This window comes from Empidonax traillii, unplaced genomic scaffold (genome assembly GCF_003031625.1).
Source record: "Empidonax traillii isolate 1590-97213 ecotype Southwest subspecies unplaced genomic scaffold, ASM303162v1 scaffold56:size2478089, whole genome shotgun sequence".
Taxonomy (NCBI): domain Eukaryota; kingdom Metazoa; phylum Chordata; class Aves; order Passeriformes; family Tyrannidae; genus Empidonax; species Empidonax traillii.
Genome location: NW_020955249.1, coordinates 1,926,072 through 1,943,281, shown reverse-complemented (window position 1 = coordinate 1,943,281; position 17,210 = coordinate 1,926,072). Strand labels below are relative to the sequence as shown.

The window sequence follows — 17,210 nt, the reverse complement described above, 5'->3', positions numbered from 1 at the left end:
TTATAGCGCGCTATGTTTGCACGGTTCTTATTGGTTGTGCCCCTTGTCATTCATGTAACTCCTCCCTTTGTTCTAGTCCCTTCTTCCCTGAACCTATAAAAACCCCTGTTCTCCCCTCAGGGGGGAGCGACATTTTTCCCCAGAGGGTGCCGCAGCTTTCTCGGGAGCCCCTTTATTTTCCTAGAATTATCCCAGCTGCCAGTAAACTAACAACAGTTTCACCGAACCCTCGTGTCGCTCATCTCCTTCTCCGCTCTCGGGCTGCGGCAAAAACTGGCCTCCTGGATAGCTCTGCACCAAAAGATGGATCTCGTGGGCTCCTGGATAATGTATCTGCAAAAGCCTGCTCTATGTGGAGCAGAGGAGCAATTTGGACTGGCTTTGCTGATGGTCATCACATACGCAACAGTTGAGCATCACTGCCCAGGGAGATGCTGTCTCCTGAGCCCAGATATATCTCATTCCAGGCTGCATGAACCCTATGGATGCTGATACGGGTTTTCTGATTTTCCCCTCACCTGCGCTGACGGTAATGGCCTCCATGAACTGGTCCCTCCAGGAATGTGTCCCTACAACCAAAGCCAGGTTTGTCTTCTTAATCAGCTTGTCCACGGTGCTCTGTTGTGGGAATAAAGATGCACAGCAATTAAACTGGTTGTTAGCCAGCAAGAACAATCTTGGAGTGCACTGTGGTCTCACAGAACTTTTCCAAACTGTGGAAGCGTCACAAGCACTTTCCTACGAGCCAGATAAAGTCATGACAGGAGTTAAGCCCACCTCCTCCCAAGACCGGCTGATCTAAACCTCACCAGAGCCAGCTTGCTTGCCACTCTTTAATCCTGATGATGTTCCTTCTTTCCTCATCCCTGCCTTACCAGAGACAGCTTTGCTGCTCCCCATTGGCTTCTTCTGCTTCCAGCAGGGCTCCCTTTTCTTTCTCCCTCCACCCCTGACTACCAGCAGCTGTTACTTCTGATATTTCTTGTAGATTTCATCCACCCGTTACTGCATCACATACTTCTTTTCCTCTTCCAACAGCTCTTTCTCTGCACATACTGCCTCCTCAGTTCCACTCTCTAAGGCTGCTCAGCAGTGCCACATCGTTTCCCCCTCTGGAAGACCCCTAGGACACCTACTGACCTTGAACTCATAGGATTCCTCAATGATGACTTCTAGTTTGGGATGCTCGCCGAGTATTGGTTTGCCCATCTCTGCAATCCTCTTGGCTTCCTCCTCTTCAACCGTCAGCTTCCTCTCAGCCACCTCTGTGAAAGCAAGGTCAACACCAAGCTGTAGGCAGCAGCCCTGGAGCTCCAGGGCACCATGGGGGCTTCAGGGCCCAAGTGCAACATGTTTTCACTTTCTTTAAAAAAAAAACAAACCCTTGAATCTTTCTTCAGTCTGCACTGACACTCTTGGTTGACATATACCCTCTCCCTGCAGTAGCCGCATCTTTCGGGAGACTGAGATACCAATCTGTCCTGACATTTGGCACAAGTGTCCTTTAAGGCACCTTTAGCACCTTGATATGTTCCCTGATTTGAATGAACAAGAGACAGGATCTTTTTATTCCCCTCTGAGCAAAAAATCACTGTGCCACTCAGTACTTGATCTAGCACTCAGAGAGAAACACACAGTCACAACCACACGTGAACCACACATGAATTGGAAAAATGAATAAGTAAGTAAGTAAGGAAACAAGTATTTTTTTTTTCTTTCATACTGCTGTGAGGATGGGGAGGCACTGGAACAGGTTGTCCAGAGAAGGTATGGATGTCACATCTCTGTAAGTGTTCAAGACCACGTCCAATGGTCTAGGAACCAGTAACCCCATGGCAGGAAGGCTGAAACCAGATGAAAAATCCTTTGCAACATATTCCATTATATGATTCCATGTTTAGTTTTTGCTGGAGTAAACTAAACCAGGACCCCAGGTCAGCAGCATTCTGAGATGAACCTGTGCCAGGCTCATCTTGCTGATGTCCCAGCTAACCCAGCAAGATGCTTGGAGAGGGTTCTGGTTGCTCAGATGGGAAGGAGCATCCCAACTGCCCAGGCAGTTCCCTAGCCCTAACCCAGGTCTCCTCTTCCAGCCACCTACCCAAGTGCAGGCACATGCTGATGGGGTCTCTGTAAAGCTCGGACATCTTAAGAAAGAAGCTGGGTTTCCCCTCTTTTTCCTGTGCCTGACCAGTCAGGGTGTACAAGCTGCAATACAGGGCTCAGCTGAGCCTGCAGCAGGAGCTGGAGCTCTGAAGAACCTGGCAGAGCATCTTGTTCTGGCTAACAGTGGATCAGGTGTTACCCAAGGTTTCCTGTAGAGGTTACAAATGCCCAGGTAATGCCTCAGATGTGATTAATCCCATGTGGACTCCAGCAGATCTCATGCTTCCCACCAAAAATCACACAGACATTATGAAGTCACAGAGAAACCTATTTATAAACTGACTTCTCTCTTCATCTGCCCAACTAGATTGATTGCAAAGGCTGTAAGCCTTGCAAGACCTGCAGAGTTTATAAAACATATAATAACTCTTGTGGCAGGTGACATTATTATAACCCATCACAGAAGCAGAAAAGCTGCATCCATCATTTGAAATCAATGATGTACATCCACACCATCACTGCCTAGCTCAAAGACAGAATAGTCTGGATTTAGGAATCACGTAAGTTTACAAGAAATGACAAAGATAGGGAAGCACAGCACCAGGAGAAGAAGATGGGCAATACAGGATGCTGGGGGATATAGGGGGCACATTTGCAGGCAAAGACCTAGTGAGGACAGAGTGGAGGAGGCAGCTGAGCTGCAGAAGTACAGAAGGATTTTTTCAGTGAAAAGGTGGTTAAGCATTGGAATGGGCTGCCTGGGAAGGCGGTGGAGTCACCATCCCTGGAAGACATCAAGAAATTACTGGATGTGGCACTTAGTGCTCTGGTTTGGTTGGCATGGTGGCGTTCAGTCAAAGGCTGAACTCAATGATCTTGGAGGTCTTTTCCAACCTTAATGATCCTATGATTCCATGACTGTGAAAATGTTTTGCCTTACACTACACTTGTAGGCATGAATCGATGATTATCAAGAACAAGATTCAAGATACTTTTATTCACTGGAACAGGGAGTCAGATGCAATCTACATCTCTTTTTCTAAGACACAGAACAAGGAAGTCTAGTCTCTGCCTCTACTTGGAAGCATACAAAGATGACAAGCTGCTGAAAACGCAGGTGCTCATACATCAACTACCATAGCACATACATGGCTTTGCTTCTGTCTGAGCTTCCCATAACCTGAAGCTCAGGAATGGAGGCATCCTCAGCTTTGCAAAGCCCACCTTGGCAGATGAGCTGAGCGCATGCTGACGTGCTGACAGTACAGAGCTGAGCAAAAGCACTACAGCCATCCCATCAGGGTTGCAAAGCCTGGACTTGGTGACAGTCTGACTCACTACAACCTTCCCTGGGAAGTAACTGCATCTGAAAAGCTGCGTTCGCAGTTGGCAGCACAGTCCCTTGGGCTCCCGCCCACTGGCTGCAGTTGCAGATTGCAGAAAGCAAATGTCTGGAATCTGAGGAGATGCTGTGAAAATAGGGAATATCAGGCCGAATTTCCTCGACTTCACAACTCCAGCAGAAATAATGCAATGAAACCTCAGTCCCTATTTTAACTGATTTGACAAAAGGCTTTGGCATGGCAAGAGAACATGGAGCCTCATGCAAATGCTATCCCTCTAGGCAAGGCTGAGCTGCCGGCAGGTCTCTAAGCATGTGCAGTGCAGAAAACTTGCTCATCTCCATGGGAAGTGCTATCCAACACAGCTTTATCCCGGAACCCGACGTCTTACTCATGCTGGTTTATGTACTTGCACCAGAAAGGACAGTGCAGTATCTGAAGTCCTCCCTAAGGAGGAGGATCTCCTGCATCTCTTCTCACTGTGTCTGAGGTCCAAGGCTGCTGGGCAGGCTGCATGGGAACATCTGTGTCCACAAGACCTTGCACCGGCCAGCAGGTGGCTTTGTTGGCTCTGCAAGCCACTTGTGGATCTGATTTGATGAACATGGCAATCTCTTGCCAGGCAGCTCTCAGAGTAAATCATGGGATACAAGCCTGTCCAAGAGCGGACAGATTGCTCTGTCAGCCTAGAGGCTGGATGCGAGCGTGAGGGTGACACCAGATACTCCATAAAATAAAGGTGCTGGTGCTTACCAGAGCACTGAGGGGCAGTAGAAGTCCTGCTACTCAAGAGGGCACCTTGCCAGTGGACTAAGTGCCACCAGAGGCACCTTCAAACCCTAAGTAGGCCACCTGGAGTAAAGGGACAAGATAACCAGCAATGGAGACCTTCAGCCTACTGACAGCATGTCCATCGAAACATGAATAATGGAGGCTCTGCTGTCAACACACAGGGCCTCCTCTGTAGTGTGTATGGTGAACTGGGGCTGTTTATACAACGTTTTTGTACAATGCCCCAGTTTGTGAACTGGGGATCAGAGAGAAGAAATATGGGTGCCCAAGAAAGCCTGTCAAGCATGTCCTATGGGAACAGCTGATTGAATATGACTGCCAAGCTAAGTCTTTCTATGTCAGCTGCAAGCAAACCACAGGAGAACAGGCACAGGCAGCACATCCAAATGGGTACCTCACAGAAATGTTAATAGAGGAAGCTTTCAGATAAGGAAGAGAGGAAGTAATTCCTTCTTGTCTCATTACAATGCAGTCACATTTGTGAACGTGCAACAGGAAAGCAAAGCACAGAAACTTAACAAATTTCAAAGGTGCATCTGAAAAATTAAAGCTGCTATTATGTTTTCACTGAATCTCTATCCTAATGTAGGAGACAAACACAGGTCAAGACTCACATGTCAGTACTGTGCTGGATCTTGCTCAAGGCACTCATTCAAGTGACCCAGAGGTGCCAAATACCAGGCTGATGACTGTTCTCTGAAATTAAGGCTGTGCCATTTCTGGCCAGAAGGACAAATTTAGAAGCCCAGCTGACACGTCTTTTGCCCCAACCTGTACTCACCATACAGTTAAGGGGAAGAGCTAAGCACCTCCAAACAGTGATACAAAGCACCTATATGATTCCACTGCTTCTCCCCACCTACCGTTTAGGACACATATGAGCACCTTCTCATAGGAATCAGTGTCAACCTCTACAAAACACCAGAGCCTGAGTTGAACCTGCTCCAGGCCTGTTGGGTCTGCCTGTTCCAATGGGATGCTGAGGGCTGAGTTAGACCCTGTGTATACAGACCCAACAGCTGAGAGGGAATGGACTCTTGCAGCAGAGTCCATGGATGGACTCTTGCAACCAGTCCTCATGACAGAGCACAATCCCAATGCTCCTGCCTTTCAGGGAAGCACTTTAGCCAGCAGCAGGGTGCACCAGGATGCCTGTGGAGCTGCAGGAGGCTGCTGTCCCTGCATAAAGCGTGGGGCATGCTCCCACGTGGTCTGTCGTAGCCAAAGGCTCTCACTTCCCGAGGGGCTGGGTGTAGGGCTGGGGCCTTGGAGGGCTCCTCCAGGAAGCGGAGATAGAGCATCTGTGAGATGTGTCACACATCACCCCGGTGCGGTAGCCTGCAAATAAGACTACTAAGGGCTGTGATAAATAAAACACAAAGAGGGGATGGTGGGGAGCTGGGTGCTGGGAGACAGGTTTTTAATTTGTAAGGTCAAGTCTGTCAAGGTGAATGCTGCCAAGCTTCAGCTTAATTATTAACTAAGCGTGATTTCTGTTTGTATCTGCATCACTACCTACTTTTCAATGCGGATTGCACCCTGGACTCCCTGCTGTCAACCCCAATTAAGCCTGATAAGGTCTGGCTGTGCGTAGCAAGAACAGGAGCTTGCCAAGACCTCCTGGACTGCCTCCACCCCCTCCCTGGGAAGGGGATGTTGGCCAGAGAGGGATCCCCTAAATCCTGCCTGCTCTGGTACATCAGTGTGTGCTACCATCGAGTGTTAGGAACTTCTCTGGGCTGCAGGAGCACATAGAGGCTGCTGAGGCAAGGCAATTTGGGGCTTCTGTGCCAGCTGCTGCACCAAGATACTCCACTCCATGTGCCAGGGAGCCCATGGGTTAGAGAGGAGATGCTACAAGCAAGGGAAACAACATGTCTGGTAAGATTAAAGTCTGGGTGGGAAGAATGAGGATGAAGTCCACTTTTGTTCAGGCTGTAGCAATGGCCGCAGCTGACACCCACTAGACACTGGATGCCACAAAAAGCAAGGAGAGGGTTTTGGTTAAACCATTCCATGCTCTCACTTACTCTGCCTTGTTCAGACCCTAAAGCTATGACTGACAATGGGGCTTGGCAGCTCCTGGTTACAGTCCTGGCATTGCTGTGCTCTGCAGCCCTGGGCATGTCCCTGCCATGCTCACTCCTCAGCTCTCATCCCATGTCTGTCTCTCTGTCTCTCCCAACTTATGTCTGCAGGGCCATTCTGGGACTTGAGCTGCAGTGATCTGCAAAGCGCTTTCAGACCTGCATGACAGGCAGTTTCTTGGGCTCAAAATACTGTAAGGAGATCCCCTCCTCCTTGTATTTCTTCTGGGGAAAGGGGAGCCCTAAGCAGTATTCCCACATCATGCATTGCTCCTGGAGAATACTACATGGGTGCATGCCCACTTAACCTCCTTCCTTTTGGGGATTACCAAATGGCAACTGGACATTGCCTGTGGCCTCCTGGACACATCATAAATTCAAGTTAGGTAAAGCCAATTTCCATAGAGTAATCTGTCCGTCACATCTTTTGAGCTGAAAAAGGCAATGGGAAGGCCTTGTAACACCATCAGAGAGGTAGATACCAATCACTTAGGCAATGCTGCAAGACTACCAAGCAGCCATAGACCAGTTGGTATTCCCTATCACTTGCTGAATAAATTTGATTAAAACCAACAATATATTCATGAAAGATTGCTATGAAGGCCATTTCACACTCCTTGAGCTATCTTGTCTCCATCCATTTCTGGAGAGGGCACGTATCTGTATGAAGGTCACCCCTTTCGGGGACTATGCTGCTAGGTAGAAATTAAAACAATTAAAATGGGATTAATTTTTTTTGCAGTTGTGGCTAAGTAAAACATAATCCTGGCTAAACAAAGTAAATAGTGAGCATGAATGAGTTCCTCTCTCCTGAGCACTGTCAAGCTGTCAGTCACAAGTGGGGAAGACTGCTGGCTAAAAGACACACTGCCTTTGGAGATTAGCATATGGATATACCCTTTACTGAAGCACATGCACACACACACAAGCACTGACAGCCTGTGTTGCTTTCTAAAATGTGAGGAATCCACTTACTTAGCCCTGAAAGCTATTTTTGAGGCATGATACATCCCGTATACATGTCCCAGCATTCCTTACTGCTAACTGTGAAATGCTGCAAATTCATGAGAGGGAGGCTAAGGCATAGGGCTGGGAACTGAGCATTATTCCACTCCTGGCTCTGCCTTGAGATTGCTGCTGACAAAACTGTCCCCGACAGGCCAGACAACTGGTATCTTTGTTCTCCAGTCTTTCCCACTGCAAAGTGGACTCAGGAGTTTTAATGCATAGATTTAGAAATACTTTCTTTGACCTGGATGAGTATGTAGAAATAGGACGTAGACATATCTACTATATGGGTAATTTCGCATCCCTTTAAAAATCTGAATCAGCTGAGCCCACAAACTTTCAAGTAAAGGTTCTGCACAGGCTTTCAGTGACTTTTGCAAGGATTGGAAAGACTATCAGAGCACTTCATCCACTGATAGCAAAGGTGGGGACAGCTGGAGTACCTGTGCACTTTGGTATTGAATATTTCCCTGTATAAAGAGTATTCACAGAGATCACTGCCAGTGTCAAAACAGAAGATTACGCACCAGAGAAGTTAAAAAAAAATCAACCCAAGTTTGACTCTCAAGTCTTTCCACAGCGATCCCATACTACAGTGGTCCTCTGCAGCCTGACACATGGCACTGGACACATGGCCAAGCAAGGCTTGCAGAATCTTTGCACGGTCTTGCAAGTCTGGCTCCGAGAGCTCATTTGGAAGAAACAAATGCTGAGCTGAACCTGTGCCCTTCCCACTTACTTGGCCTTGTGTAAAATTGACAGCCCTGTTTTCCCTGTGAGGGCTCTGCAAGGCCAGGGGGGCAAGGCCGGGATCTCTCATTTCCCCCAGGTCAGGGCTCCTGGGACAAGAGAGGCACTGCCACTTGGGCTCATCCACTGGGGCACCCATGGCTTCTGCAAAGAAAGGGGGTCACTCCCATGAGTGGGGGCTGTGCTGCTGCTGGTCCTGTGAGGACTGTCAAAGGGATGTCACGTAAGGGGGAATGCCCCAGGGCTACAGGGGAGAGCCAGGGCACCCAGCAGTCCCAGGCACACAGGTTCAGGAGAGGGGCACTGCCTCGAAAGAGGCTCCAGGAGGGAGGGGGTGAGGAGTGGGACAAACAGATTCCACTGAAACGTTCAATCTTTTACAAAGATTCCTGCGTGCCTGTGTAACCTAAATCTAACATGACATGGAGTAAATGAGGACGTCACTTCTCTCCCCACTGATTAGCTGTGATTGGTGCTGAGTGACACTCCAACACGTGCCTGCTCGCTGGCTGGCTGCTGGCTTGAAGCCAGGTGTGGAGGTTGAGCACCGGGAGCCTGAACCGGGAGCCGAACATACATCACATGCAGAGAGGGCACCCTGAGGCAGCTCAGCAAGGGGGGCACCCCAGGGACTGCCTCCCACCAGACACAGAGGAGGCTTTTCCTTATTAACTGAAAAGTAACTTTCCATAGCTGGTAACCAAGTTCTCCAATAACAGCTGCCAAAAGCAATCAGGCTGGATCGCAACAGTGAGAGGAAAGTTATGCTATTTTAATAGAAATTATTTGGTTCCAGGAGTTCTGATCAAATTAGGCAGCTACTGAATTAAGGCAATGAAATTACTGGGAAGGAGGCTGTGCTCAACTTATTTCCAGTCCTCCAGGACCTGAAGAGGTAACAAAGGAAATCATCCAAACCATTCTGAGGAGTTTTCCATAAACACCCTAAGCTGATATTTGGGGAACTGGGGATTTCTGCCTGCCACTACCAATTTTCTAATTAGTCCAATATCCAATGGGCTCTGGACATCCCCTGCACAGCAGATTTGGCATCCTTTGAAAAGGAGCAGAGACTGAAGCCTGCATGGCAGATGCTGCTCGTTTGATTTGCAGCACAGCTTGGGCACCATAAATGCTTTGGTTTTCAGCTCTGCTTGCAAACCTGTCGGATTCAAGCTCCTCTCTGCACCCTGAATGCCCGCCCTTACCTTCTAACAAATGTTTCTTCAGTGCCAATTCAACAGTAATCATATCTGGAATTGAAGGAATAATGAAAATACAGGAGGCGTACATGGCACCACAGTGGGATAAAGACAGACCAGTGTAATGGGGATTTCAGGCAAGGAAGAGGGCTCAGAATTAATATACATAAAATCCTGGCACAGGGAGAGGAGATGAATAGTGCAGAGCCAGAGCTGAGGATGAGTAAAGAAATGGTGCTGGTGCTTATCATGTCCTGGTAGTGCTCCCCTGGGACCGGGCACACCTCTGGAACCCCCCAGGATTGGAGGTGGAAAGCACAAGGGTGCAGGCATTGAGGGGTGATGTATGGTCCTCCATGTGAAGGGGACACCTCCTCAACCTTGCACCCTTGCTCGCCCCAGACAACATTGTCCTGCGCCCCAGGAGTGTCACCCCCAGCAGAAAAGCCCCATGCACCCCAACGCATCAGCAAACCCAAGTATCAGGGTTGCCCAAAAGAGGGTCGAGTCACAGCTTTAGACCAGCCAGAGCTACATGTTCTGCTTTGTGACTCTGGCTGGGTCATTCTCCCAGACTGTGGAAGAAAATCTGGAATGTGGGAAATGCTCTTAGATGTCAATCAATCTTAAAGCATTGTTCTTAAAGCATTGTTCTTAAATAATTCCTGCTAGATACAAACACGATGAGCTGGGGTTGTCTACAACACAGCAAACATAAATGCGGCGGGGTCTAACCAAAGGGGATGAAAATAGAGCAAGAGCAGGCAGAGGAAAGACAGAAAAGCACTTACCTTGGGTGAGCAGCAGGGCTGTGGGGAGAGAAGAACATGAGAAAGACACAGAGAGAGAAGAAAAAGAGAGAAAAAGTTAATATTCAAGGGCCAAAGATGTTTTGCAGATGAAAGCTGTCAGAGAGCAATGGACATGGTGCAAGGCAGTGTGCAAGCTCACCAGGGCTGCATGTTGGGCATAGGCTGGGGAGCAGACACCGCAGCAGCAAGATGGAAAGGAGGTTGGTGTGCACCAGTGAGCACCAGGGCGCTGGCTCCCCAGAGTCACCCCCTCCCCCCAAGCGAAGGCAGAGGGATGGGATGCAGCTGGGGAGTGGCAAGGAGGGAGAGAGAAAGGGGGAAAGAGGGGCAGTTACACTTGCCATTGGGACCTGACACAACCCAAACTGACCCAAAGGCATGGGACGTGCCCCCACTTCAGCTGGGTATGTGTGGTTTTGGCGAGGCTTGGCATAACTGAGGAACCCCAGTAAACCTGTAGGTTCTTGAGAAGAGAAGGTGGCCAGGAGGTAATGGGCAGACCACTGAGAAGACCATCACCAGAGGGAGGTATTGATAAAATGGGTGCTGGCCTCCAGTGTCAAATGGGGCCAGGGGTAACACAACCATGCATCATCCCCCAGGACACCCTGCCTCACCTATACCTATCCCACACCTGACAGGTACCACTCCCAGAGGGTCAGCGTGCTGAGAGGATCATAGGCACACATAAAGCATTGCTATTTGAGTCCTCCTGGCTCTCTTTGTTCCAAATTGCTGGTCTGCCTGATAGTGCTGCATGAGCACAGGCCATGCAACATCATCGTAGCGAGATGTAACTGCCTCCCAGGAAATAAGACTGTGTGGTCCTGCGAGATTTGAAGTGGGAAGAAAGGAGAAGAAAGGGGCAAAGGTCCTTGTAAGGGATGACCTTACCCTGACTTTCGATACAGACACAGCCCAGGTCCTTTCCTGTCTTGGACAGACCCTCGTCTGTCCTGATTTCTCCACACCCTAGAACTGTCACAAAGAAGTATCTGGCTGGATCTCTCTAAGGTGTCACCCACAGAAAGCCACAGCTTACATCCAAGTGTCAACCTAGCTACAGGAGAGTCCATATAGTAAAAAACCCCAAACCCTCTTTGAGAGAGGCCAAGCATCAACTCTGTACCTTAGCTTTGACTTCAACATGTCCTTCAAACAGCAAACCAGTCCCTGAAGCCTAGGTTGCATGTGATGACAGTATTGTAATTACTAACACTTATTATCATACACAATCTCAGAAGCTTAAAACTCTGTACAAAGACTGAGTCAGTATTAACAGCCCTATTTGACAGATGGTGAAGCAAGCAAAGAGAAGCTAAAGGGAACATTTTGCAAACTCAGAAGTGGGCTGGTGTCCAAAAGTGCAAATTTTCCCAGATTTGCCAGTTCAGGCCTCTGAAAAGCATGCACTTTTATACAGGTGCACCTAATTGTATCTGTGCCATTTGAAAGTTATTTCCTAAGCAATTTATCAAAGGTCCCACAACGCATCCATGGCAGAGACAGGGAAACTAATCCTGAGTCTTGACTACTAGTTACTTCCTTGCTCCACTGAGCAGCATCCATCAGCACAGCTTTCCCAGCAGTCTGCAGAGAGACATCAACCCAGTCAAGATCTTCATCCATCTATCCATCTCCCCAGCTGGAAATACTGTGGGCACTCCAGGAGATCTCTCTTGTCCATGCAGGCAGGTAGAGGCACAGTGAAAGGGGAAGGGGCAATGAAGAGGCTCCTTGCTGAGCATCCCTTGTTTTTCAGAGTCAATTCATTTTGAGAGTCAAAACACATGAATATCTTCTGCAGCATGTACAGTGCCACTGAGCCACAAGAAGCAATGGGATATTTGCTCTGCCCACACCATCTCCTGTGCTTCACACAGCTCTGCCAGGAAGTCTCCAACAGGTTGTCACTGACCCTTGTAGCATGAATCTTGAGTCTTCTTGTAGCTCTGTCCTGCTGCAATTCAGGCTGCCCTGTGGCCTCCTTACTACTCCATGGTCTTCTGCTTCTCCAGACAATGCGCAGAAATTTTATTTGTCTTTTGCAATTACAAGCATTAGTACAATGGGTCGATTTTGTGTTCAAATGCAATATAATGAAATATTGCTGGGCCCCTAAGCTACTGTGGTTATTAAAAAAAATCATTGATTCCTCATGTTTTTTAAAACTGTTATTCTACTACTCTGGGATTTGAGTTTATTTTTCTTCCCATTTGCTTGTGAGCCTGCAAAAGAACAATTTTTCTCCCTTTCACTTATGATATGATACATGAATATTTGAAGAAGCCTATAAAGCTATGAATGAAACATCAAGAATACAGCTTGGAGAACGCCAAGGGATTATTTTATCTTTATATTTCTGAGTGAATGCTGTGCATGCAAGCAAGAAAATGATTTCACGGACTAAAGCTTCCTTCCTGCACACGCATCTGCTAATGTGCCCTTAGCCCTGACCTGTAATGTTTCCTGACAGCCCATCTGGGGATGCTGTACCTGTACCAGCCTCACTGATGGCCTCCATGCTGTTCCCATCCCACAAGCCTCCCTCCACTCCCCCCAGCCCAGGCTGCATCCCTCCAGTCCTCCTCAGGGCACCTCTCCCTCTCCTGCACTACTGCTCTGGACATCCCGCTCCTTATGGGGCCAAGCCAGGCCACCGCATTGCTCTTGGCATCTCAGGTAGTCTCAGAGGCTTTGACATGTACTCTTAAAGGGAACTGCAGAAATTAGCTCCACAGCCAAATCCAAAATAGCAGTCCCAAGTATCCCTTACCTAACTCTTGCAGAGTGTGATTGTGGACAAACATGCATGCCTGCAGACAAGGCAGGTGATGCTGACTCTCCCAGAAGGACCCAAAGCCTTCAGTTCTGGATCCCCGTTTCTCCTTTACTGGAATTTCTCTGCCCTGAAGGCCTGGTTTTGATTACCAAATTGCATGCTTCCCCTGCCACCCCTGAAGCTGGACAATTTACGCCTGAATTTAAAAAAGCTGTTAAAAAAGCTATTTACTAATAAGCTATTTAATCTGCATGTTTTTGTTGTACTTTGGGGTCAAACCCTACTGTGACATGCATGTTGGTGTAGGTTACAGATCAGGAATTTAATTCCTTCCTGTTTTAACTCTACTGAAGGCAAAGAGCTTAAACCAAGAGGAAACATGCTTGGGATGAGAGCAGAGCAGCAATCCAGCAATCCTGTAGTTTACAACAACCCAATGTGTGTCTCAGCCTTTTTCTAAACAGTGAAATACTTTTCTCTGCTGTTTACCTTACAGAGAGATTTGACCATGCTGCATGCTTTATTCTGGACTCATTCTTCATTAACGTAAATCTTTTCTAATCGATATCCCTAAAGACTCCAGGAAGCCACTGTGTAGATAAGAGGATCCTTGTTAAAGGCCTTGGATTTACACAGTGAGCTGAAATGAGGGATAGGAGGCTGGATTTTGAGGAGACTCTCAGTCACGCAGCAGGGCAGTCACATGAAGCCAAAGGCAAGGAGAACACACTGCCTGCACCTCCTGCACTCCCAAAGGTGACCATGCAGTGACCATACAAACCACAGGCTGAGTTCCCCAAAGAGACAAGGATCCCCCATCTTCCAGATATAACTGTCCACAGGCTCTGCTCCCCAGATTTGCTCACTGAGGTGAACAAACTGTTTCCCTGATAGATTGTGAAGAGCTATACACGTATTTTTGTTAATAAGCTAAACAAGGCAGAGATTTTGCAGCATTAACCTGAATGCTGATATTATTGAAGTCAATAGCAAAGCTCTTGCAGACTTCAAGAGACTCCTCTCCATCAGGAGAATCACCAGCATTCAGTTTAATCACAGAGTTCTGAGCAAATCACTAAACCTTCAGGGAGTGAAGTAACAGCAATTTAACATTTCTTTGCTATTCTCATTAGCAGCTGATGGAAGAAGGAACTTCTCAGCATCTGCCAACACTCAGAAAACTGAAGGGCATGTGCTCATGGATCAATGCAGCTTATCTTATACAGGCATGGATCTTTGTACCAAGTCACATAATTTCATCAATATTTTGATATAGATAACTTGTTGGATCAATCCAAGCTAGGAACCCTTCTTTTCGCAGTTTAATCCTTACTCTGCAACTCCCAGCCACATCCCTCCTTTGGGGCACAAAGCTTCCCCGTCAAGGGGAAGTTAAAAGGAGATGTGCTATGAGATTTGTCTGCACCAGTTGACTCTGTGCTGGAAGGGCTGAGAGGACTTCAGTCAATATCTTCCCAAGCCAAGTCGTGCCAACAAGCTGTTTAATAGTGTTCATCAGCCATCTGTGCTCCCATTTCCAGCAAAGCTGTATCTTGTGGGAGACGTTCTTCCTGAAGCAAAACGTTGCATGAAGGATGACAGTCCCTTTTACAAAACATAACCCTCAAGACTCAGCCTTCAAACATCAGCTCTGAGGTTGAATCTTCGACTGCTGTGCCATGAGCTGCATTCTTACAAGCTGACTCCTAATTACCCTCACATAACATATTTTCCAAATGTTATTTTCAACGTTATCTGCAATCAAGTGAAATCTTCCAAAGCAGCCTCACTTGCCTTTTGGGCTCCATCAACACTAAGGCTAACCACAATTTAAGCAGAAGAGCAACTTTATCCAGGGAAAGCAAAGCAAGTTTTTCTCCTGTAATCCAGGGCTGTGGAAAAAGTGGGAAAGCTGTCTAGTGAAAGAAAGTATTACTCCAAAATCCTGCTGGGACAGCAGCAAAATCCTTGTTCTGATTTGTGAGCTGACACAATAGTAGAGTTGCCATGAGAGCGAGTCAAACCAGCAGACAGCATCTTGTCATAAAGGAAAAGATGCATTTCACTGCAGGAAGCCTTTAAAAAGGTGCTGAAAAAAGGATGGCCAGAAATATGGTTCAGGGTGCTGGGAGGTTTCAAAGCCCTGCAGCGCTCAGTAACCAGGGATTCAGTTTACATGACTGTGCATATAAAGGAAAGGTGAGACAAAGATTCAAAGATTAATTTCTTAGAAATGTAGAAGACAAAAGAAGTCAGGAAACCTGGGAAATGGCCAGAAGGATAGAGAAAAGCAACATTTACCATCTTTGTCAAGCAAAGAATATGAATCTCTCTTTGATTTCTTTTTCCTCGTTTACGTCAATATAACAAGCCTGCAGCAAGTGCCATCTTTGCCAGTGCTCTGTGCATCTGATATGCCCCTACCAATATCGGTATCGCTCTTCATCACAGGCCGGGCTGGCAAGATACCAATCTCAGATCTATTCTCATCTCTTTGAATTACTGGAGCACATCAACAAAAGAGCTGCTATAGTAAGACTACTTGACGTAATTTGTTTGGATGATCAGAAAGGCTTTGAAAAACTCCAGCTGCAGAAAGTGACTGGTGAAAAAGAACAGATGAGCTGCAAGACAAAGTTTTGTGTTGTAGCATTTATATAACAGGAGTAGGTGGTCAGCTCTCCTTATAGCAAGGGTTAAGAACTGAATGTCCCAAGGCTCAAAGCAGCATGGCTGATACAAGTGAGGGTAAGACTAAAGAGCAGCATCTGCAGATGATGCAAAATGTTTCAGTTAAAAGGCTGTATCAGTGGCTGTTCTGTGCTTTGCAAGCCATGATCAACCCGAAGACAGGAACTTGTGTTTGGATCACCACAGGTACTTTAGAATGAATTTTATGCTGAGCTCTGGCCCTCACAGAGACTCTCCTGGAGATTCCTCTGCCCCGCAGCTCTGATCAGGGCCAAGGAGAAGTTCCTTTGACTGGAGGTGACAATCAGCAGGTGTACAGGACAGCACAGACACTAATGCAAATCAACTGCATGGTAGCAAGCCCTGCTCTCACCTTCCATCCTCCTGCACTGCATGTCTATCAGAAACCACTGTGCAGGTACTCTTAGGACAGCACACTGGCTCTGAAGAGCATGAGGCTCCAGAGCAAGTTCTGCATCCCAAAATAAACCCATTCAAACTCTGCCCAGGCTGGTTTGAAAAGCACGTACTACTCATCTCTGCTTTCGGCCCTGCCATTCCTTCAAGGGACATTTCACCCCTGATTTCATCACTGTCACCTAGCTTGTCTCCCCAAGGTAAGCTGGGATCTACCCTCTGCATGGAGAGGTCCCGGCGTGGGTACAGGCCCTCAGCACAGAGCTACAGTAGTGCAGGCACAACTGCGATGGACTTGCTGTGATCTGGATTGCAGATTAATTCCAAAACTGACTGCCACTCATCTGAGATGTCCAACACTGCCCTGCTTCTAGAGCAGCCAGGAAAAATGTTCTGAAGACACTGTGACGAGCTGTCTGAGAACATTAATACTCCTACAGCTCCTTTTAGGCACAGACTCAGTGGGACACAGTTAAATGGCAAGTAACATCAAAACAAGGACACACCATGAAGAAACCCACTTTCTGCAGCACTGAAAACTAATGTATGAGTAACCAAAACCCAGAGAGACTCCTCTTCAAGAGCAACTGGGCCTGGTCCCCCCCAAGGAGAGGCAGGAGCTATGCTTTGCCTTTGTCATGTGAGTCATGTGGAGGCACATTCATCACCTCAACCAAATGAAGCAAAGTTTTATCTAGGTGACTGTGGTGTAGGATTTTCCCCCTGTCTGTGGGTACAGGTAATGACAGCACGAGCACAGTGCTGTGGGGGGGCCTGTCTGCACTGCAGTGACTGTGCAGCCATTGCAGCCCATGGAGCTGATCAGTCGTGTGTCAAACCTGATCAGCTTTGCAAGAAATAAACCACCTGAACTCTTTCCCTGCAGCGGAATGATGCTGGCAGGAACACATGGGCAGGAGTCAGCAAGACCATCCCTTCCCAGTGCTGTACAGCATGTCACATGATGCCCGAGCATGTACGAGCTCTTGCGTTCAGGGCTGCCTCCTCTCTGCCGGGAGCTGGCCGCTCAAGCATGCATTCCATGAAGCTGCTGGCCACAGCATCTGCTGCTGATTGCTCACAGTGCTCTCTGTGGGAAAGCCTCACATAGCTCCTTATTCTTCATCCCAGGCACAAGGTAAGCTCCCCAGAGATGCCACGGTGTGTAGCACTATGGAGCTAGGGATCTTTCTAGATGCCCTGGACTTAGTGTAGCGACT

At 47.7% G+C, this 17,210-nt stretch overlaps 1 protein-coding gene across 9 annotated transcripts in view; it reads right to left on the bottom strand.

Moving 5' to 3' along the window:
• SLC8A3 (solute carrier family 8 member A3) overlaps positions 1 to 17,210 on the bottom strand; it is a 122,621-nt gene that overhangs the window by 13,516 nt on the left and 91,895 nt on the right. For 7 of the 9 annotated variants that reach the window (XM_027879687.1, XM_027879690.1, XM_027879689.1 and 4 more), the window contains 3 exons: positions 10,080 to 10,097; positions 1,141 to 1,265; positions 519 to 618 (listed from right to left, as the gene is read on the bottom strand). In XM_027879687.1, the coding sequence (XP_027735488.1) occupies positions 519 to 618; positions 1,141 to 1,265; positions 10,080 to 10,097 (243 nt within the window). The remainder of the gene's footprint in view (positions 1 to 518; positions 619 to 1,140; positions 1,266 to 10,079; positions 10,098 to 17,210) is intronic. The other 2 variants (XM_027879691.1, XM_027879692.1) reach the window with 1 other exon arrangement.